General features: G+C 39.6%; 1 protein-coding gene across 3 annotated transcripts in view; it reads right to left on the reverse strand.

Moving 5' to 3' along the window:
• The window catches only part of CRAMP1 (cramped chromatin regulator homolog 1), a 51,577-nt gene that overhangs the window by 21,657 nt on the left and 7,160 nt on the right, over positions 1–22,760 (reverse strand). For 2 of the 3 annotated variants that reach the window (XM_063414802.1, XM_063414800.1), the window contains exons 3-9: positions 18,159–18,352; positions 16,539–16,692; positions 12,733–12,816; positions 10,205–10,253; positions 2,856–2,941; positions 2,076–2,199; positions 901–982 (exon numbers count right to left, since the gene is read on the reverse strand). In XM_063414802.1, coding sequence (XP_063270872.1) covers positions 901–982; positions 2,076–2,199; positions 2,856–2,941; positions 10,205–10,253; positions 12,733–12,816; positions 16,539–16,692; positions 18,159–18,352 — 773 coding nt within the window. The remainder of the gene's footprint in view (positions 1–900; positions 983–2,075; positions 2,200–2,855; positions 2,942–10,204; positions 10,254–12,732; positions 12,817–16,538; positions 16,693–18,158; positions 18,353–22,760) is intronic. The other variant, XM_063414801.1, reaches the window with a different exon arrangement.

Consider the following 22,760-nt stretch of genomic DNA (forward strand, 5'->3'; position numbering starts at 1 on the left):
CTGATTGAGGACATATTCTCTATTCAGCACAGATTATAGTGAAGACACTATAATCAGAAATTAGGTCCTTTGTGGTAATAAAGACTGCAATGAAGACCTGCTACAAGCCCAAAATAAATATCCATTACAAACAAAATTACTTCTTTCTGTTTCACACACCACTGTAATTGTAAAAAAAAATCCTAATCAACAAACCCCAACAAAACCAATCAAAACCTCCAACGCTACACAGCAAAGCAGCCTCCCATGAGTGATACCAAACTCCACCTTACACACCCTGACATCCTTCAGAGTTTCAAGTGCTATGCTGCTGCTTCTTGCACCCTCACAAATTAAACAGAAAAGCCTGAATGAAAGGCCCAAGAAGAGGATAAAATCTACAAGTCAGAAGGATTAGGTTCAGAACAGAACAGCTGTTAGCTCACAAATCCTTCTATTGCATGGATCAAAGTTCACAGGCACACCTTGAATGCTATATAGCTCAGACAGCTCAGAGATACATTGCAGGTAGCCGCAGCTACCTCGACAAGAAGCTTAAGCCTTCACTGGTGAAAATGCACCAAGTGCAAAGATCTGTCCTTAATCTCACTGCTGAAACTGGAAACAGAATTGTCAGTTATTATGAAAGCTGTATGGGGTCACCCAGGAAATGAAATGAAGGCAGGAATTTTTTCTTAACTAGCTTTCATGGGATCATAATAGAGAAGAGTTGAGGTAAAAGCAGAACGCTATGGGATCTCCCACAAAAGCATCCATTAATGATGCTGAGACTTTTTCTAAGTAGGGACTGGTACATTTATTAAGTAATTAATTCTTCTGATGCAAAACTGAACTTGGAATAGGAAGGGAATTGCTCCCAGGACACAGCACATGGGAACAGACTGAGTAGGAAAAGGATACAACCCGCACTTCATGGAGAGCCCATTTCTGCTTCAGGAATTCAAGGAGGCTGGAGACCTTCCGATGTAACTCCACGATCATCCTGTATGCAAGAGAAGCAAAGCATGGGAACAGAGAACAACTGTCAACAGGAGCTGCAAGTCATAACCTTGGTGCTAGAAGGGGAATTAAGGAATAAACTGGCATTCTATAATGCCAGCACAAAAACCACTTTCAAGCACTAAGGAAAAAAAACCACAACAAAACCAAAAACATATGGTATCCCCTAACTTTAAAATCTGGGTTAACTCACAACTGTGACAACTTACACATTCTAAAAGCATGTCTGATAAACCTGACTGCCATGATTCAAGAAATTATCTTTTTCCAGATGGAAGAAGATAGGAGAAGATGGCAGGAGTTAGCTGAACTGCAAAAGTGCAGGCAAGGCACGAAGCTACTACATAAAGTATAAAAAGAAAGAGAAAAAGGGGCACAAAGGACTCTTAAACATTTACTTTTTGAAAGCATTTTACTAAATAAACCTAATGCAGAGAAGAGAATGGATATTTTTATCATGATCTTTGGTCACTACACTGAAGTACTGCATTTGAAACAACACTCAACATCATAGAGGCCTCATGTTTGCTGTCCCAAGTTCTGGACTAGGAGTACCAGGATGAACAGCCACTGATGACACTGAACAGCTGCACCAATAATGTTTACAAGGGGGAAGCTACAAACACCTTCCATGCTGCTTTAATCATTGGGTGCAGATGAAATGTTCAGAGCCTTGGTGTAGACACCTCTGACCACTGTGTATGTTTTCCCTTCTCTCTGTCTATCGTACATTCAATAAAAATTGCAGTAGAACCAAGGCTACTATCTCCACTTTACTTCCCCTCTGCGCTGACATTAAGTGCCACAAACTATACTCATCTCCAAAGATAGTATTCATTACTCAAATTAAAAGATATAAAGAACAATGGTAATCTAATTTTCCCAAACGGTAACTCATGTTTACAAACCATGCACTCTGGTTAGACAAAATCTTCAGACTAAGTACACTTAGGCCAACTTCATTATTAAAGATGAACTGGTCAACTGGTAAAGAGAACCCAGAAGAAAGAGGAAAAGGCTAGGATGCTGCTCATCTGTTTCCCTATTCTGAGCACCACAATCAAGGTCTCCATTACCTAAGCCGTGGGTTCTGGGCAAGACTCTGTACTCGAGCCCATGCGTGGTTATTTCGTGGCTGCAGCTCCACAGGGACCTTGAGAGGAAGTCGTACTGGCTTTTGGTCCTCTTCATCACTCACGCCTGAATGGAGATGAAACACAAAGGGTCAAAGCAAGGTCAACTCAGTCATAACACTATGCTCAGCTACACAATACAAAAGATCAGATACCACCATCACCTACAGACAACTCAGGCAGTTTAGGTTCACCAGTAGAGCCTGCTTCCTTAATTACCTTTGGTTCCAATATGTTCTTATCCTTGGACACTGCAGTGATACTGGGGATTCCAGTTGAGCAAGCAGTGTCAAAAATCAGATGTCTAGAAAATTTGAGGAAGTACAGTATTTCAGACCTTTGAACAGCTTGGTTCTACTTACTTGAGAACAAGGAAGAAAAAATATCCAAAATGAAATCACACATAGCTAAATAGGAAAAGGTAAAAAAAATTGAAAATGTTCAATACTAAACACTATACTGCTGCTGATTCACTGGCAACTTCACATACAGTGAAAGCACAATGTGTAAAGCAGCAGTTAACTGGTCTGGTGTGGGTATTTTCATCTTAGCTGGTAAGAAAACTGGGTGAGTCATGAAGTTACTGGGGTTATACAAGAAAACAGGACAAGACAGAATGTTGTGCCTAAGACAAACATGCAACAGCTCAAATTTCCCTGCCAGTGATGGACACACCAGAACAAGTCAGCTCTTTTTCTGTGTTTCCAGCCATCTTCTACTCACCATCCGGATCACAGAGTTTCTTCAAAGCCCTGCACATGGGAGCTTTGATACGCAAGTTTCTGCCTTTGTAACGAACAGTTGTAGCCCTGGATATATGGAAAGAGAAGTACTTAGAGGAGCCAGTAATAACTGTGTGTGAATACAGACCTATTAGGCCCTGTGCTCTTCACCATCTTCATATATGACTTGGACACAGGACTGGAAGGGATACTAAGCAAGTCTGTAGACAATACAAAATTGGGAGAAGCTGTGGACTCCCTTGAAGACAGGGAGGCCCTGCAGAGAATGCTCAACAAATGAGAGGACTGGGCAATCACCAACCATGTGAAGTTCAAAAAGGGAGGTTCTGGATTCTGCACCTGAGATGGGGCAACCTTAGATGTATGGACAGACTGGGGAATGAGATGCTGGAGAGTAGTGCTGCAGAAAGGACCAGGGGGTCCTGGTCCAGGGCCAGTTAGATCTGAGTTACCAGTGCCATGGAGCCAGGAGGGAAATCCCTGTTCTGGGGGCACCAGGTCCGGCATCATCAGCTGGGCCAAGGAGGGGATTGTCCCACTCTTCTTTGCACTGGAATGGCCTCACTTTGAGTATTGTGTGCACAGTTTTGGTAACCACAATATAATAAAGATTTTAAGCTATTAGAGAGTGTCCAAAGGAGGGCAACAAGAATGGTGAAGGGAGGAGTCACGTGAGTAGTGGCTGAGGGTACTCGGTCTGTTCAGCCTGGAGAAAAGGAGATTGAGGGGAGACCTCATTGCAGTTACAACTTCCTCATGAGGGGGAGAGAAGGGGCAGACACTGATTCCTTCCCTGTGCCGGTGACCAGTGACAAGACCCAAGGAAATGGCCTGAAATTGTGTCAGGACAGGTTTAGGCTGGATACTAGAAAAAGCATCTTCCCCCACAGTGCTTGGGCACTGAACAGGCTCCCCAGAGCAATGGTCCCAGCACCAAGCCTGACAGAGATCAAGAAGCATTAGGACAATGCTCTCAGGCACAGTGTGACTCTTTGGGATTGTGCTGTGCAGGGCTGGGAGTTGGACTTGATGACCCTTGTCCCATCCAACTCAGCTTATTCTGTGATTCTGTGATCAAAGACACAGAGCAAGCCACCATGATGGCTACAGGAATGAATACAGAAATGTAAGGGCCTGCAGTGCAAGTTCACAGAGCATTTAGTCTTTCCCATCACCTTACTTTTCATTGTACAAGTGCTACTCTTGTGACACTCATCTTCTAGACTTTCATGAAACACTTGGTTCAGGGAGGAACCTCTGTTTTATAAGTGTACAAGGATTATGTTACTTTGGTTCAAGAGTACCCTCACAGACAGCTGCTTCACAAAAGACAAGTGGTTTTGATTTGGCCTTCCCTTTATACTCATGACTGTTAATTATAGGAAGAAAGAGTTTGAAGTTTTTGCAGTCTTTAATTTGGAAATATGATCACCGTATCTGGTGCAGACATGAGGTCTAAGAGCTTGTTCAGAAACCTGAACAAAGTAACTTTTTACAGTATGATTTCACTGGTTTAGCTTCAGTATCACCTTAGCAGTTTCAAAGATCCTTCAAAGTCAGAGGTAATTTTTGTTTTCACACTGTGAAACTACTTATTTTCTTCACTCCATCACTCCTGTTTTCTTTTTAGGGACTTAAAAGGCAGGTATTGAGCCCAATCAAATTACCAATGGCAGTATTACTACCTAATACTTGAAGCATGAAGGATCAGCTGGCACAGAAGTAGCAGGATTGAACGTAAATCCTTGCAGTAAAATGAAATAGATTACAGAGAATATTCCTATCCTATAAGTAAAACACCATCACGTAGGAAGAGCAGTTGTCTACAGTGCAAAGAGGAAAATTTGCAAAAGGGCAGCAGAAGTGAAGCCAGAGTTGAGAAGATGGAGTAAACAACTCAAAAGTTTCAGTTACTGAACTGTGAACTTCTCTAGATATGGAATATACCTGGGCTGGAAGGGCAGATTTCCTTTCAGTTTAATTCTTGGAAACAAGAATTGTTTGAAGACAGTTGGTCTCCACTAAGTTCAACAATGTAAAGTCTCTGTCAGTGTCTTCCACTCTATAAAGACTCTTAGAGAAGGACACAGAAACCCTTGTGGATATCTAATTAATAAGTTAAGGTAAGGACGAAAGGTAAAACCTCCTTCTGGTGACCTCAGCCTTAGCATAACATTCCATATCCTCTTGTATTTATCTTTATTAAAGTGTAGATATGATTTTATCAGAAAATCAGCATTTTGTACAATGATCCTCTTCCCTATTTGTAATCTGTTTCAATACAGCAAATTCTTTTGATTACTTGTGCAAGCTGAGACTCTCCTCCTTAATTTTAGCTAACACGATTCTTAGTATCAAATGTGCCCTTGAAGCATATGAGTGAAGAGTCAGAAATAGCATCATTATTATCATGATTATTACCTTGACAATATAACAGTACAAGTAAGATTTGGGGAGAGAAACATTTTTTGTATTAACTGATATGACTATATAAACCAATCAAGTTTTTTGGAAATTGTTTCATCACATGAATGGAAGGTGACTGAAACAAGGGCCTGGCTGCTCAGAAGGCCCAGAAAGTTTGATCTGCCTAAAACAGCTGAGGTATTTGATCTAAGAAAAAGAAGAAGAAAGAAGAAAAGTGCTATTGTTAATTTTTCATATTTCCAGTTTCTGTTCAAGAGTCCAGCTAGTTGGTCATAAACCATTTATTGTCGAGTCAGGCTTCTTGGTAGTTGTTCGTGCTCAATTTGTCTGCCACCTGTGCAGGTGGACCTTGGGCTACAGGTATCCACCACCCGTTGCCATAGAGCAGCACATAAATGAACATGGATCAGCATCACAAACTCCTGACTGCATCTCTATCTGTGCTTCAAAGGGCAGAGAGATCAGAAAAAAACAACCAACCCAACCAAAACCTAATATAAAAGCCAGAAAAGAAGTCTGAAAAAATGTAAGTATATTATGGAAAAGATATTATTTGGAAAAAAAAACCCCCAAAACCAAACAAAACAACAAAACACTAGAAGGAAAGCCACACTGGAGGAAACTGAACAACTGCAAACCTGCTGATATCTATATGGAGAAGCAGGAACTACTGCCTTCCCTGAGCATAAGGGGGACTATTCAGTAAATGAAGAAATACAGAGCACACGTAAATGTGAGAAAGCATTAAAGACTTCTCGTGCAAGTTTTCACCTGCGACTACAGCACTCTTCCACAACTACAGCAATCAATGCTATTTTCATGGTTCCCTCACACATGCTTTAGAATATCCCAGCTCCCCACATTCAGGTGTTCTGCTTCCCCTAATATCTTTTCCCATTAAGTACAATTAGCTTCAAGCAATCTAGGACAGAGTCTAAAGGATAACTTATTATCAAACTAACATAAAAGCAGATATATATTTAGACACTATAATTTTCTAATTGAAATCCATGGCTGGGAGGCTGGAAAAAGACTATTTCTACAAATTTAGGAGAAAGCACAGTAAAGCAGTCAGTCTGCAACAGAACTACTCTTAGCTTCAATCTATTTTCATCTGCTACCTAGATCCTGGATGTCTCCAAATGCAGAAAAAGGTAAGTCTTAAAAATAGTCACTCTACTGACTACGCATTCAGAATTGCCAGTCTGACTTGACACCAAGAGCATAACCTGCTTACTTAAAATGGTTTAGTTTAAGTATTTTTTTTTTCAGTATGAACTGATATTTTATGATCAAGATTTTTAGAGATTGCCCCTCAGCATGCCAAAGAACTTTCCCAAGGAATTGGAAGACAGTGAAGAATCGCTCCTATCTCACATACAGTACATTCAGAATCTGAACCAGACAGAGCAATTAATGCCTGTAAATGGTTTCTTGTCTTTCTTACCTTGTGCTATAAAAAGCCTCTCAGGCTGGGGTGTAAAACCACATACACTACCAGACACTGAAGAGTGCTCTGCTTAACTGGTGCGCAGTTACGATACTTCTTTAACTATGTTTCTTGTGTTTCTGGTTTTTTGTTTGTTTGTTTTCTTTTTAAACTTACCCAAAATTTCTACATATTTACAAAAAGGTCAAGAAAATACTTGTATTTGTTCATATGTAGTTTTTTATTAAATATAAAGAGTGTTGCAAAACCTAAGTTAAATAAAAATGTCTCCCTCCTAAAAATGAAACAAAACAACAAAACTTCAGTTTATTTATGTTAGTTACTAAACATTTATGCTATACCACCATAAACCTTTTCATCTTGTTATACATCCTAATCAATGCCATAATAAATGTGCAGTAAAATTAAAATGCTGTAAAAAAAAAAATCTTAGCACAAAGGACTGGACAGAGAGTGGTCCTGTCTTTCAGCAGCTGGAGCAGGCCAGCATTGACCTGAGTATGCTGAACTATTCAGAACAGTTACAGAATCTGACAGAATAATTCTTAGCTCCCCCTTGCAATTATAAAGATGTAAACTCAGACCTATTTTCTCCAAGATTCCCATTTATTCAGCAACTCCACTGGCTGTTGACTAGCCTCATTTGACATTCTGAAGACAAGTGCAGAGACGTGTAGCAGCGAACAGCCTTAACTCCAACAGCCAGACAGGGATATGTTACACAGAGACTTTGCTAGTACTTGCCAGAGTCAACTGATTGGAGTTGTCAGGCACTCCTTAGTATCCATGACCTTGGTTATAAGTTCAACTGCAAAGCTTTTAAGTATGTTTTTTCTTATGAGTCCCTTACAGGGTTATTTGTTTTTCCATACTCCATGAAATTAGTACAGAAACCAGAGATGCAAAACAAGCACTGAATTAGAGCATGTAACTCCAGGGTCTGGAGTCGTGCTGCAAATAAATTACCAGGTAGTTCCTCACCACCTTATCCTTTCTCAACTTTCCTCACCAATCAAATGAAGAGAATGTTTACCTACTTAAGGAGCAGCTCATCAAAATAATGCACGTTCACATTCCCCATTTTTGATCACTTGGATTAACTTTCTTTCATGGCTTTCCTCAGAGACAAGCCTTACAAAGTGCATTGCATTCAGAAGAGTGTCACACTAAAAGAAACAGGAACTGCAGAAAAAACTGATTACAAATAAGGAAGAGTATCACAGAATTGTACCATCACTGAGCAAGATGGGAAGTTGAACCAGCCGAGGTATATGCAACGTGTTTGCTTCTGGGAGCTATGAGGCTGTCCTGCATGTGCAGGTGGTGCAGACATCCAGGTGATAATGAAGACACAGTTTGCTCTTCTTCAGCTGATGAAGTTCACCACCAAATGGGGTAAGGGACACAGGAGAAAAAGGGAAGCAAAAATGGGTCTCCCATATGAAGATAAAAAGCCTATGCAAAAGCAACTAATTCTGAACTGGTTAATGTTATGTACACTCTAATTTTGGCATAGAAGATTAGAATTAATACCTTCAAATGCAAAGACTCCTGTTCCCAAAATGATTTGTTACAAGACTGGCTTTCATGGAGCAAACACTTAGACTTCACAGAAATCACCAGCCCTCATTAACAATTAATTAAAAGAACTAAGGCCTGAATCATGTGAAGTGATAAACTGATACTACAGCTCACTAAATGTCATCAGGCTCATTTGTTATGCTTCAGTTTGTTTGGATGACTCAGTATAAGAAAGGCGCTTTAGTATAGCAGAATGACTAAACCGACTACTGATACTCTGAACCATGGAGATATTCAGGAAACTACAGATGAAGACTCATCCCAGGCTCACTTTAACTGGTAACTCCAATTTAAAGAAGTAATTTACTTTAAGAATAATGCAGTTAAACATACTGTTCATATTTTCCTAACTGTACAAAACCCAAACCAAATAGGAATTTCTCTTCTAATTCAAAACCTTGCAGTTAATACAAGAATGAACAAGTGATTCAAGCATCACATTGAAGACCATCAACACAAGCCACTGTACAAACAGCATCTCCCAGGAGAGGAAACGTTGTTCAGCTCCTAGGAAACTTATCTGGAAACTCCATTTGAGAACATGAGAAAGGTACAACACCAAGTATCCATATAATGCAAGGTAAAGTCAAAAGACTGCAGCTGCTGAGGGGGCAACTCCCTATTCCTGTTTACAGTCAAATTTACTTAATCAGTAACTTGTCTGCTACAGTGAACACCCTAAAAGCAAGCATACAAAATGTAAAAGCAGACCTGTAACAAACAGAAAATAACGATTTTTTAAATCACTTTTAAAGATGGGATTAAGAACACATCAATGCCTCCTAAGTAATCACATGCTTTGTCTGTTTAAAGAAATTTCACTTTAAAACACAAATTCTGAAAGCTGAACTACTTTGGAAAAATTTAAGCACAAATACATCAAGTATGCCCTCATTTCTAACATTTGCAACTTCTAACCCCTTCTGCATTCTAGGAGTACATCGACTCAGACTGCAACTCAAATGCCACAATACTCTCTAGAAGTGAAAGAAAACATTTGTTCTTAATGTCAAGAAGATGCAAAAGTCAGTGGAGGGCTGAGGCCTCCGGTATGCCAAAGGGTCATTTCAGGTCTGAAAGTCAGGACTTGTGAGCCCTGCTGAGGCAGAATGGTTTGGAAATGAACCTTCTTTGCAAGAAGGACAATAAGGGGCTGGAGTGTGTGCAGAGATGGGAATGGAGCTGGGGAAGGGTCGGGAACACAAGTCTGATGAGGAGTTGCTGAGGGAGCTGAGGGGCCTCAGCCTGGAGAAAAGGAGGCTCCGCGGGGACCTTCTGGCTCTGCACAGCTCCCTGACAGGAGATGGCAGCTGGGGGGGTCAGGGTCTGCTTCCAGGGAACAGGGACAGGACAAGAGGAAACATCCTAAAGTTGTGCCAAGAGAGGTTTAGATGGGATATTGGGAAAATTTCTGCACTGAAAGTGTGGCCAGGCAGTGAAACAGGCTGCCCAGGGCAGTGGTGGAGTGACCATCCCTGAAAAGATTTAAAAGACCTATGCATGTGGCACTTAGGGACAGGAGTTAGTGGTGGCAGGGCTGAGGTAATGGTTGGACTTGATGATCTTGGACTCCAACCTAAATAATTCTTTGATTTCCCTGAACAAATCCACATGGTTAAGTGCTGTAGCTTCTGTAAAGAATTCTCATTTAAGTATTTTATTAAACTTAACCCACCATTTCTTATTATTAACAATTAATGGCTTAATGGAAAAGGGGAGAACTATCCTAATACAAAACAAACTAAGAATGGAAAACATCAAACTTCAGCTCTTGAAAATTAAGAAATGCCCCAAACTTTGACTGATCAATACAACAGTCAAGTTGCTGAACAATGCAGTTTTATGAGTTTCAGAAGTAAGTTCCTACTCACCCAGCTTGAATGAGCTCATTGAGTTTAGCTGCGTTCTTGTCATCCATACCTTTTCAGTAAACAAGACAACACAGTGAATTAGGATTTACACTGTTAAACCCATGGCCTTCTCTGTGTCCTGCTGGGTTTTCAATGCTGTTACATTTTATTCTCACATAGGATTAATGTGCATAAATGTGCTGTAAGATAGCTCTTCTGGAAAGTTTGTATTTTCATAACATGGAAGTGTTACATGATCCTTACCACAAAAAATTACTTTTAATACATGGATTAAATGACCGTAGTTTAGGTATTAACACCATATTTGAACACTGGGCTTTAATCTGACATTGGAGTATTAAAAAGCAAAGCTTCTTCCTGCTCAGTCTCTGTCGTTAAGGCAGCAAGGCAGAATGAAACAGCATCCTAGTGCTCAACACAACAAAAACCAAAAATAATAAAATGCACATCCAACCCTCACTTTTTTGTATGCGTTGCAGAGCATGTTTTTAAATGGACGTTTTGGTAACTTGATTTATATGACAGCTAGGCCCAGATATATTTATTGAACAGTTAACTTCTCTCTGGCAATACTAAAAGTATTTCTGGAGTACTCTTGTGTTTCAATAGCTCTCAGTAAGTCTTCTCCATTTCTGTGACTATGAATACTACAAGAGAAAAAAAAAAGAGGGGGGGGCAAGGTGCTTTCCATAGCTAGAGTAGACCTGTCATAAATGGGTGTAGAGTCTTGCAGCTTGAGTACATTTGGTCTTGGAGACAGGAATTTTCCAAGTGACAGTGGGTAAAGTATGTAACCAAGTATCAAAGTTCTAAAAAGGCAGAAGTACAGAGGCTGCGGGCATTGCCATGGCGACTATGTGAAATCTTACTCCCAGTCATAGACAGAAGGGTCTGCTTGTAAAACAAGCCATGGGTACAGGAAAGACTAACACTGATTTCTGCTGACAGTGCAATGTGCCTTCTGCAATGTGCTTCTGCACCGGCTTTGTCATCAAACAGTTCAAAACTGCTTCTCCAAGCTGAGCACTGCTTCTCCAATTAACACACTGGAGATCTTTAAACAAACAGAATAAAGTCAGTATGAACATTCACAACAGTCTCATTCATTACCTGCTATGACAGGAGTCCCAGGCAAGGGAATAAAATAGCAAAAAACCCTTCCCAAAATCTCACAATCCTTTTAGGAATTGTACATGTTCACTCATGAATGCTTTCTTGTCCATTTCATTTTACAACTAGTATGACTTCACAAAGAAGTGAGGGTATTTCGATGGTTTTCCATGTCTCACAAATTAAACTAAGCAGGTAGAAGAAATACACTATGATGTTACACTGTACAAAAAGCCTGGGGACAAATGAAAAAAAATATGGATAAAAAGGTGTATGCACATGGACTGGCACATATAAGGCATGTTCCTCTGCCCACTCCTCAAGCCAATCATGTCAGAGCTCTCTCTGGTCTGGAAGCCATGAAAACCATAGGTACCATGTCCTGTGGTTCATCCCTTCAGTGTGGACAGTAGGGTAAGGTAGGGATCCTCTATTCTACTTAGATGAGATTCCACCTGCAGCTCTGGGGGTCCCAGCATATAAAGTACTTAAAGAAGGCTTAAAAGAAAGACAATGACAGACTTTTCAGCAGGGCCTGGAGGGACAGGACAAAGACTGATGGTTTTAAATCACAGGAGGGGAGATTTAAACAATATAGTGAAAACATTTTTTTATTCCAGTGTGGGGAGGCTCTGGCACAGGTTGCCCAAAGAAGCTGTGGCTGCCCCATTCCTGGAAATGTTCAAGCCCAAGTTAGATGGGGGTTGGAGCAACCTGGCCTAGTGGAAAGTGCCCCTGTCCATGGCAGGGGATTGGGACAAGATGGTCTTTCAGGTCCCTTTCAATCCAAACCATTTTGTTCTGTGAGCCTAAGCTCACGTATGTTGCTAATGCAATTAATCAACTGCCACCAAACACTGGAGCATTGTAATGGCACATACTCTTCCATCTCCACTCATCAATATGGACAAAACTGGACTCTGGGACTGATGAGGTCAGAACTCATCTTGCCTAGCCAGTAAAGTTATGTCCAATTATGATTTGTGTCTTTTCATCTTCAGGGTACAGTGAAGAAATATTTAGAAAAAAAAATCAGAAAAAGACATCATCCCAGATTTTGACTCATAGGCACAAATAATTCTGGGTGTAAATGGTATAATTTACACACTTAATTGCTTAGGTTTCAATAGTAACAGAATAGATCATCTAAACTTTGTGTATGTTTTCCTATCACCCGTGGGCAACACATGCATTGCATTCTGCAGACAGATAAAACTAAAGAAATCTATCAAAGTGGACTAAAGCAACAGACAAAGAAGGTCTGTAAAAATAAAAGCACATTTAATGAAGAAATAACACCACAGATTACAGCAATAGTCAAGAACTCAAAAGCTGAACTGAATTAGACACTGCTAACCTCAAGGGTAGTAACTTCTGATTCTATCATGTAAAAATAACCTGAAGTCATTCATACTCACATCCCCCGATCTTTTTCCTCAGTTCCCCATAGCAGATTAAGCCATACAGCTCCAGGGAAGATTTTTTCAGCCCTTGAGAAAACACTAGAAAACAGAAAAGGTGTCAGTGAGATGCAGGTTGCAGATACACACAGCTACACTGCAGACACTCATTTCAACACTATAAAGGAGAGGATTTGTATTTTCAATGATGAGATGAATCAGATTGTCCTAGGGTGACTTTATGATGCTTGTATCCCCAGTCGTCTGTTCTGTCTGTGCTGTATACTGAGTTCTGTGCCTTTCAGACCGGCTCTGAGAGCAAAGCAGGGAATGAAGAAGCCCCAGGTTTGTTTTGCAAACAGTTCTCACTCCTGCACGTTCCTCTCCGCACTGTGTTCGTCTGAAGCACAGACGGGCGGCTGGGACAGAGATCTTTTTTGCTTTTTAGTTAGTTTAGCTACATAGGGCAGAGAAGTTCCCTAGAGTGTTTTTTTCCTTTTTCTTGGGACTCTTTAAATCTGCTCTGGACTGAAAACCCCAGAGGAGCACCGAGGGCTCGCACCTGTGGCCCACCAGGCCTGGACCTCTGGAGGGACTGGGACTGATAAAAAACTGAGTGAGCAGCCACCCACGGCAGAGATTTTCTCAGGTTTACCATCACTCTTCGGAGCAGTGAAAGGTTTTGTTGTTTCATATTATTCATTCTTTATGCTTGTGGGCATTTTGTTTGATAAATAAATTGTTTTTTCCACTTTTCCCCAAGGAAGTTATTTTCCCAGACAGCTGGGGGGAGGGGCCGTTTGGGTTTGTTTTCCAGAGGGACCCTATTCAGAGGTTTCTTCCCAAATTTGCCCTAAACCAGGACACAGATGAAAGGCAAAACTAAGTTCTGGTTCAAGAAACACTATAATGGGATTGGTTCACCAACTTCCTTTTCATGGCATTTTTATATTACAGGAAAACAAAGCAGCTTCCATGGAATTTAAACAAATATGCAACTGCTCAATATACAAAATAAAGCTAATTCATAAAAAAACTAGGTCTAGTATCAACTAGATACTGTTTATAAATTCTAAGGGAAATGTCCAGATGCCCCCAAGTAAATGCATATAAAACTCTTTTACATGAAATTTCAGAGGTAGGTCTGGATTATCTAGAAGACAGAGAACATTTTTTGTGCACACAAACACACCATAAGAGATTTGACACAAATTCTAGATTCTAAATTTTTACACAAAAAAAATCTGATATTTTATTCAACTTCAGAAGGGTTTTTTTCTGTCCTTTCTCTTCAATACACAAGATGTGGACATTACTGCTAATAGATCTAAAGATCTAGGACAGCAAGGACATCTTGTGGTTTACAAATCAAGTGAAAATATTTATTCTTGTCTATTCATCAAAATTTTAGTTCCCATTATCTCAAAATCCAAGCACACATATTTCTACCAACACTAAACCTAATCAAACTTATTAAGTTAACCCAATTTAACCACTAATGGTTAAAATTCCAAGAGACAATGAGATTCTAGACCCCACAGATACAGATACATAACTTTTTGTTATCCAAAAAACACATTAACTTCTTCTGTGACATCTTTTTATTTTAAAAATTCTTCCATACTGTGTTTGCTCCAACACTGGCTTTTAAATAAAATACTAATGGCTTCATCTTAAAGTGCTGCCTTGTTTTGAAAAAAGGAACTCACAAATACACCTTGTGCCCTGTGGTTTAGATACTCAAGGCCTCCTTTAGGTAACCTTCAGGAACACAAAAGAGACTATACATATATAGTATGTACTACCATACATAGTACAGTACTAAGTGTATCGTACACTAGCTTTGCATTCCTTCAGCTTCTTTCTAGCCATATTCATTTCTTCTTAAAGAGTTACTTTTAATAACTCATTTTAAATTTTTAGTGAGGTTTAACAAGACCAAGTGCTGGGTCCTGCACTTTGGTCGAAACTACATGCAGCTCAACAGGCTGGGGACAGAGCGGCTGGACAGCAGCCAGGCAGAAAGGGACCTGGGAGTGCTGATTGACACTGACTGAGTATGAGCCAGCAGTGTGCCCAAGACCAATGGCACCTGGCCTGGATCAGGAATGCTGTGCCCAGCAGGACCAGGGCAGTGATTCTTCTCTTGTATTTGGCACTGGTTGGGCCACACCTTGAGTGCTGTGACCAGTTCTGGGCCCCCTCAGTTTAGGAAGGATGTTGAGATGCTTGAATGTGTCCAGAGAAGGGCAACAAGGCTGGTGAAGGATCTGGAACACAAGTCTTGTGAGGAGTGGCTGAGGGAGCTGGAGTTGTTTAGACTGGAGAAAAGGACGATCAGAGGAGATCCCATCACTCTCTACAACTTCCTGAAAGGAGCGTGTAGCCAGGTGGAGGTCAATCTCTTCTCTTAGGCAACCAGTCACAAAATGAGAGGACACAGCCTTAAGCTGCATCAGGGGAGGTCTAGGATGGACAATAAAAAGAAGTTCTTCACAGAAAGAGTGATTGAGCATTGGAATGGGCTGCCCAGGGAGGTCGTGGAGTCACTGTCTCTGGAGGTGTTTAAGAAAAGACTGGATGTGGCACTTGTTGCCATGGTCTACTTGACAAGGTGGCCATAGGTTGGACTTGATGATCTCAAAGGTCTTTTCCATGATAGTTGATTCTGTGATAAAGACACTGTATTGTACACTAGCTTTGCATTCCTTTAACTTCCTTCCACACCCATTTCTCCCTGATGAGCTATATTTAACTTGAGAGGCTCTGCCCACAAACTGTAGACGAATTTACTATCCAAACTTATGCTGATATTTAGGAGTTGTTCCAAGACCAAAAAATTCAACCACCACAAACTGCCATGATTTATGCATCTTAGAATACGGCATCAGAAGGACCAGAAAACTCTGAAGACTATTACTTAATCAACATGCTAATGGGAGAACGGACATTTTTTGACAGCTTGAAGTCAGAAGAACTGAATCTTAGTAAAATCTACTCATTCTGAAATACATTCCTTTAGCCTGTTATACAGATTAGGCCCCCCATAGTCTAACTTGAATACTCTCTGCCAATTCTTAAGTAGTATGGATTTGATAAAAATCCATTCTCAATTATCATGTCACTATTACTGTTATAAAACGCCCCCAGCAGTTAATCTGACTTCTCAATTTCATTAAACCAGTTGCAGAAGGAAGGAAAAGAATGGGGTGGGGAACATGGCGCTGAGAATCCTAAGTTACTGAACTCATGGTACAATTTCAAACTTCTTTAAAGTGGGAGCAAATATGTCACCATTTGTATCGGACTGTTATTTGTCTCTACCTTCCCCCAAGAATTGCAAAGTGGTGCTAGGTCAGTTTGCTTGATGGAGCCATGTCTAATTAACGTTTAGGCAGCTATCCTTGAAGGTCTGTTCCTGAGAATACAAAAACATTTCCTTGAACCTGGTTTTTCCCCAGTATTAACAGCAGGATCTTTATTTACTATGGTGTGGTGAATTCACAGAATAGTAGTGACAGAAACACCAGGTTTTGAAAAGTATTTTTCACAAAACATGAACTTTGATAGGGCCATGCTAACAAAAATAAGAAGTGAGACACTATGCATTCCCTGTTCCTGAAGGTCTCTACAGGACCGTGAGCAACCTGGTCTAGTGGAAGGTGTCCTTGCCCATGGCAAGGGATGGAATGGGATTGTCTTTGAGGTCCCTTGTAACCCAAACCATCCTGTGGTTCTACAACTCTATGTTCAGTATTTATTTCCTCACCTCTAGAAGGCAGGACTCCAACCATTGCACCAAGCCTATTTTGTTGCATACTAACCATTGTCAAAGTCAATGTACTTTGAGATCTTGTGCCAGGTGCGGTAGTAGAAGTGCCGGACCTGCTCCTTGTTCTTCACCATGCTTGCTGGTTTGCCTTTCTTCTTATATTTCAGGGCAATGTTGTTCTGGATAGCTTCAAAGTCCTTCCCATGCTGAAGAAAGATTAAATCAAATTGAAATATTCAAGCCCAAACTTGGATCTTGTCGTAAGTCAAGTCAAACAATGTGAGGGACTTCGGGGTTCTTTGTGGGAGATTGGATTTCATTGGCCATAAACAAAATTTCTGAGGATCAGAGCTCAATAGTGAAAGAATGACACTGGCTTCCTTTGTTTTATATAAAATGCAATATAGATGCCAAATTAATTACTTTCCAAGTTCTTTAACTGTTTCAAAATAAAACCAGTAAGGTGCTAGCAAATTTAAAAAATCACCCAAGTTTACTTACAAATGTGTTAGGTAGCAGGATTGAAAACACTGATTTTTTTCCCTGAGCATTCTTTACTTTCCTCTGCATTCCCCCCACCATTTCTGACTAGAGTAAATGAAAAACATACTATACTGTAAATGAAAAACATACTCTATTTACCAGCTGCACTTTTATTTACAGTGCATTTCATGTTACTGTTACTAGGAGTAAAAAAATTGAGTTTCAGAAGATTTGATTTTATAAAAATTAACTCCTACTATCACAAAAATTTTGTATTCAGAATAGGTTGGAACTAATTTAAATACTAAGTATGAAACTCTCTTCTGAAAGGCAGTGCCACAAAATGAATGGTAGGAGGGACTGAACAAACTGAGTCTCAGATCCACCTTAAAACAAATTTTTAGAATTTTTCCTCAATCTTTAAAAAAAGTCAGTGAAGTGGCTTAAAAATTACTTGATTCCCAGGAATATTACTGCAATTCAGAGGAGTTAAGAAAAGAAAACACAGCTTTAAGTGTTCATTTTGTCCACAAAATATATGTATGTGATACCATGCTCAGGATGAAAAAAAAAAAGCAAAAAGATGCACATGCACAAAGAAAACTCCCCATCACTGCTTTTGTTTTTACCATTGGCATGCATTTTCAAAACAGATATGCTGTTGAATTAATCACAGGAACAGGAAAAGCCGGAATCCATCACATATACCGTAAGAGACAGAAGATAGGATGATGTAACTTTTTCTTGTCTCTCAGCTCTACGACTGAACTGGTTCTAGCCTCTTCATGGCCAAAGACTAAACACAATTCTCTTTAGAACAGAGCAGCTTTTCTTTTTTGGAATTATTACAGAGCAAGTGTGTTGCTTTTGAAAGTTCAGATGGGGACATTAATTATTTTTCATTTGAAACAGAACCATAATTCAACAACAACTGAAATTATTATAAATTCATTCATTCATGAAACTCAGAATTCTTTCCTGCGTATTTAAAGAAAAAAAAAACCCAAGAAACTTAACTCTTTTGACACTTGGCTTTGACTGACAGCTGTTTTGCAGCCCTGTGTATGGCACCACAAATGCTCATCTCTTAGTGGCTTTCTGCTCCTGCCAACCTCACCCTAATCAACCTTTAGGAATATTTAGAGTCTAACCAAAGCCATCTAAGACTGTTATTTTCTTCTACATGTACCTCATACAGTCCTTCAAAGAAAGTATTCTTGTCCTCTGTGCTCCATGACTCCCACTGCCGTCGGACCTTCTTCCCTTCTTCCTTCTCTCCTGTGGAGGAGCCCAGGTTCCTTGCCGCTGACTTGGAATTCCCAGTGGGATTGCTGGGAGGAATTCCCGATGTGCTGCCAGGTGCAGTCCCCCCATTATCTGCTGCTGTGAAAAACCACGACCAGAGTGAATATTAAACCTATAGAAAGATTCATGGATAGAGGTAAGGGAGTAATTTAGAATTTTCTCCTTTTTCACTTGAAATACAATGGGGCAAATAACGATGTTTGTTTTATAGTAATGAAATCTCAAAGTGCAAAAAACAAGGGAAAGCTTTCAATGGCTTAATTTTATATTTCCAGAAGTAACTCAGATAAGCAGGAATGTACCACAGCAGCCTCTACCAGATAACCTTCTCTGATACTTATACACTGGTGATGCTTATACACTGGTGAGTCACTGCCCTGCAGCCAGGGAGAACTCCTAAGCAGTACTGAACTGGGAGCAGACCAATGGAGCAACGTGATGTCTGTGAGGAGAACAGGTGGAATGTCACATGCTTGTCTTTGGTCTTGATCCTACTGCCTCTGCAATAACTGTGGAAAGGGAAGGATTGAGAAAAGTTGACTTTAGTTCATTACATGACAAGGGATCATCATTTCCACAATCTGATCCACAGTGTATGATCCTCAAAGCACCACGTCTGACATGCCCCATCTAGGAAAACTCCAGCTATCCAAAGGATAGCAAGTCTCAACTCATTTTCCTTTCCCATATCCTGCTGTGGCTTTCAGAAAAAGGCACAGAAGTGTACTCTTGATTGTCCCTCTGTCAGTTAGCAGCATCCAAAGAACATGGAAAAAAAGATATGAAGATTAGAAATACTAAAATGAGAATAATGGTGGATAAAATGGAGACAATTTGCTGTTTACTCAAGTAGGGACCTGGAAACAAAATGGGATGGGAAGTCTATAAACAAAACAGCATGCCTGGTTTGACACTGTATATCCGAGTGTTAATCCAGAAACCAAGGTCAAGTTCCCAAAATGCACTCATTTTTTTCTGTAAAAATATAACCATTCCCAGTAACTTGTATTTCCAAAATAAATTATCTTGAATTTTATTAAAAAAAAAATTATTTAGGATTTGACTGTCCTTATCAATGCAGACATGTACTTAATAAAACAGAAATCTTTTAAAACTAAACGTTCATTGCTCATTATAAAGAATGCTAATTACACTTTCCTTTTCTCCAGTTACTGGCCTTTAGCTTTTGTATTTTACCTCACGATATATTGGCTTGCCTTAGTTTATTTGTTTATACACCCAGCTTGTATAATATAGCAGTCCCAATCAGTTTCCCTAACTTTTAGCTATATCAGCATAATTCTCTTTCCTATTTAGGCTTAAAAAGTTCAGTTATCTTTTCAAACTCAACTTCATGAAGGAGGTTTTTTTACCTGACAAAGCCAGTGTTTTATATATATACATATATATATATCTCATTCAAGAACCCAGAGATCTCAGTTTGATAATTCTAACAATATTTATTTTTTTAAGTATCAGAAAAATCAGCTGTTACAGGTCCCCTATCTTTAGAGATTTAAAGACTCGTATGTAAATCTTAACAAGTCAGTTGCAATTTGAAAGGAATTCCTTTGGGCAACAAAGTCATATTTCTTCAAATCCTAAAGAAAGCTGTTTGTTCAAGTAATGGAGAATATTTGAACTCAAATCTGGAAGAGACCAAGATGTGTAAAAATATTTTTTTCCTACATACAATAAATATTTACTTGATATAAAATATGATATTGTGACCATTTTGGACTTAACTTTTATTTCTAGGGATGACCGTTTGACTTTTTGAAGAAAATTATTGTCACCACAGGGAAGCATGTAAGGCAAGACATGAAAAACCAATAGATAGCTAGAAGAAAATACACTTATTTATAACTTTTCAAATAAACAGCTTCTTTACTGCCTTAAGTCTTTATCAGCCACAGAAATAATTGAAACTTGAGCCATTTAATTCTGGCACTGTGGAGGCAAATCCTTTACAAAAAGGAAACCACAAGAAAAAAACTGAGCACTTTAACAGATGGCTGAGAAGAAACTCAGCACAGACACAGAACTGACCCATCTTCATTCAGCAAATGTGAGATTGGAATATCACAACTTGCACAGTAATGAAATACAGATCTTTGGTCAAGAAGGGGAAAGTCAAACACATCAGTCCCCAAACTCAATCTCCAATCCCTTGTTGCTACCAGCTCCCAACACGAAAGACATCCTGTATCACAAGACAGATACAGGATTTCAGTCCAGAGTCACTACTCTGATCACAGATCCCTAACTTCTGAGATATCCTTCAGAGGAACAGTGAATGTAGGATGCAAGGATTTCATTTGTGTGCTGGGTGGTTGGTTTTTGTTTAGGGTTTCTGAGGGTGTTTTCTTTTTTTTAATACTTACTCAAGTAAATAAAGTCCTAAGTCAGCTGCCGGAAGAACAGATCTTATCAAGGATTTTCTGAAGATTGTTCAGTACATTTCATACACATAAAGTTTTCATTATTAAAAAGCGTAAGAAGCTAAAGTGTCAGTGAAGATTTTATGGTCTTATTAGAATTTAAAGTGCAGTTCATTTTCATTTACGTTATAGTTGTAGGTAAAAGATGGACTGTTCTGTTGGACATGCTGAGGACTCCATGGATTCAACTTCGTCACAGGACACATAACTCATAATTGAACTTTTGTTCAATGCACACTTACTATTTCACAAGACAAACTGTAGTCCTGAGAGTTTTATCAGAATATTTTTTGTTTTAAGCTCTTTTAGAAATTACCATCCAGACAACTGTGCAGAGTATTGTATATGAAGATCTAAAAATCTGAATATCCTGTCACCTCTACAGAGCTCTTACATGACATTCAATTATTCCAGGAACAAAGGGGTTTGCTCTATCATTGCTTTGCATAAACTTTCTTATTACTGTGAATGGCAATTTGTATCGTTGGGTTATCCCAATCCAACCTAGCGCATACTGAACCTTGGTAAGGAAATGGAATGTACTGTATTCTAAAGCAAAGAACTACAGACCAGTTCAGGATAAAAGACAAAACCAAGAACAATCATATATCAATAAACTACCTCCCATAAATTCATTAACTCAATCTCACTGTATGTAATTCTTGTTACATACAGAACAGCTAACGAGCTTTCATCCCCTCACTAATGATTGGCGATTCTATGATTAATTCTATGATTAATAACAGATGATTTAAAACTTCATCAATGCATTAAAACAAGAAGCTCTCCTGAGGCCAGCTATACCATTACTGCTGCAGAATGCTGGCGAGAAGGAGGGGGCTCACTCTAACAACCTGCTCAGGTGTTTGTTCAATGTAATATCATTTATAGAAAAGACAAGACAAAGACAAGCTGGACATTCTCCCACTGTCTACTCATCTTACATCACTCAGCCAGTGATCTAGACATTCACACCACTACAGCTATAGCAACTCCTTCCCTTTGCTGCAGGTGCACCAGAGCACCAGCACCTGTACCTTGTACCTGTGTACAAGGTACAAGGCAGTCATTTGGATATGTAAGTTTGCAGCCTTTTCCCTCAGCTGTCAATACACAGTTTGCAAAGACATTGGGTTTTTATACTCAGTATTTGAATTGTAACCTCGCAAAAAATCATGGGTCAAAACACCAGTGTTTCAGAGAAACTTATTCATTCCTTCTGTCCAGTGTTCTCTACCTGTCTATATGTCACATTATTAAAACTTCATTTATCTGTGACTGGCATCATATCATCTCAAACTACATTCCCATGGAAAAAGCTGTCTCTGTAGTTCTAAGCAAAACATAAACACTTGTAAAATTTAAATAAAGAGATTTAAAGACTGCAGTTTTAGAATCCTCTATGAAAATTACAAACAATGGAACACACATGTTTAACTGAGACACTGACAGTATCAGGATCTCATCGTGGCTACCACCATAAGTTCTTCCTTCTAGGTAGCATCTCAGAATTTGCCTTTCAGTCTTCCACTGACAGCTCTTACAGGCCAGCTGATTCATATCTTCTGTGACAGACCACACACACAAGCTGGAATCCTCAGAGTAAATTCTCACTACACCCTTGTATCCCAACACACAGGCTGGGTTACAGGCTTAGCTCACAATATCTTAACTTCTTCAGGAGTCACCAGTCACTGTAGGCAGAACACTCATTTGGGAATACCTTCATAAACAAGATGGTGCATTCACACTCTTACCTGCCACAGGTCAGCTACCAAACGTTAGGACTAACTCACTTCCCAAAGCGAGGGTTGCAAATGCCAACACTTCATTTTGAGTGCTAACTTTGTAACTGGAAAGGAAGCTTCTACCCTGCCTCCACAGGACACAGCATGGACTCCTGAGAACGGTGAGTCTAGAACAGCTTCTGTCGTATTGCATGGTTATATCATATAGTGTTCTTGTTGTGAATATCCAGCGTTTGAAACGCAGATCCACAGACTACTCTGAGCTGGAAGGGACCACAAGGATTATGGAGTCCAACT

This window comes from Prinia subflava, chromosome 17 (genome assembly GCF_021018805.1).
Source record: "Prinia subflava isolate CZ2003 ecotype Zambia chromosome 17, Cam_Psub_1.2, whole genome shotgun sequence".
Taxonomy (NCBI): domain Eukaryota; kingdom Metazoa; phylum Chordata; class Aves; order Passeriformes; family Cisticolidae; genus Prinia; species Prinia subflava.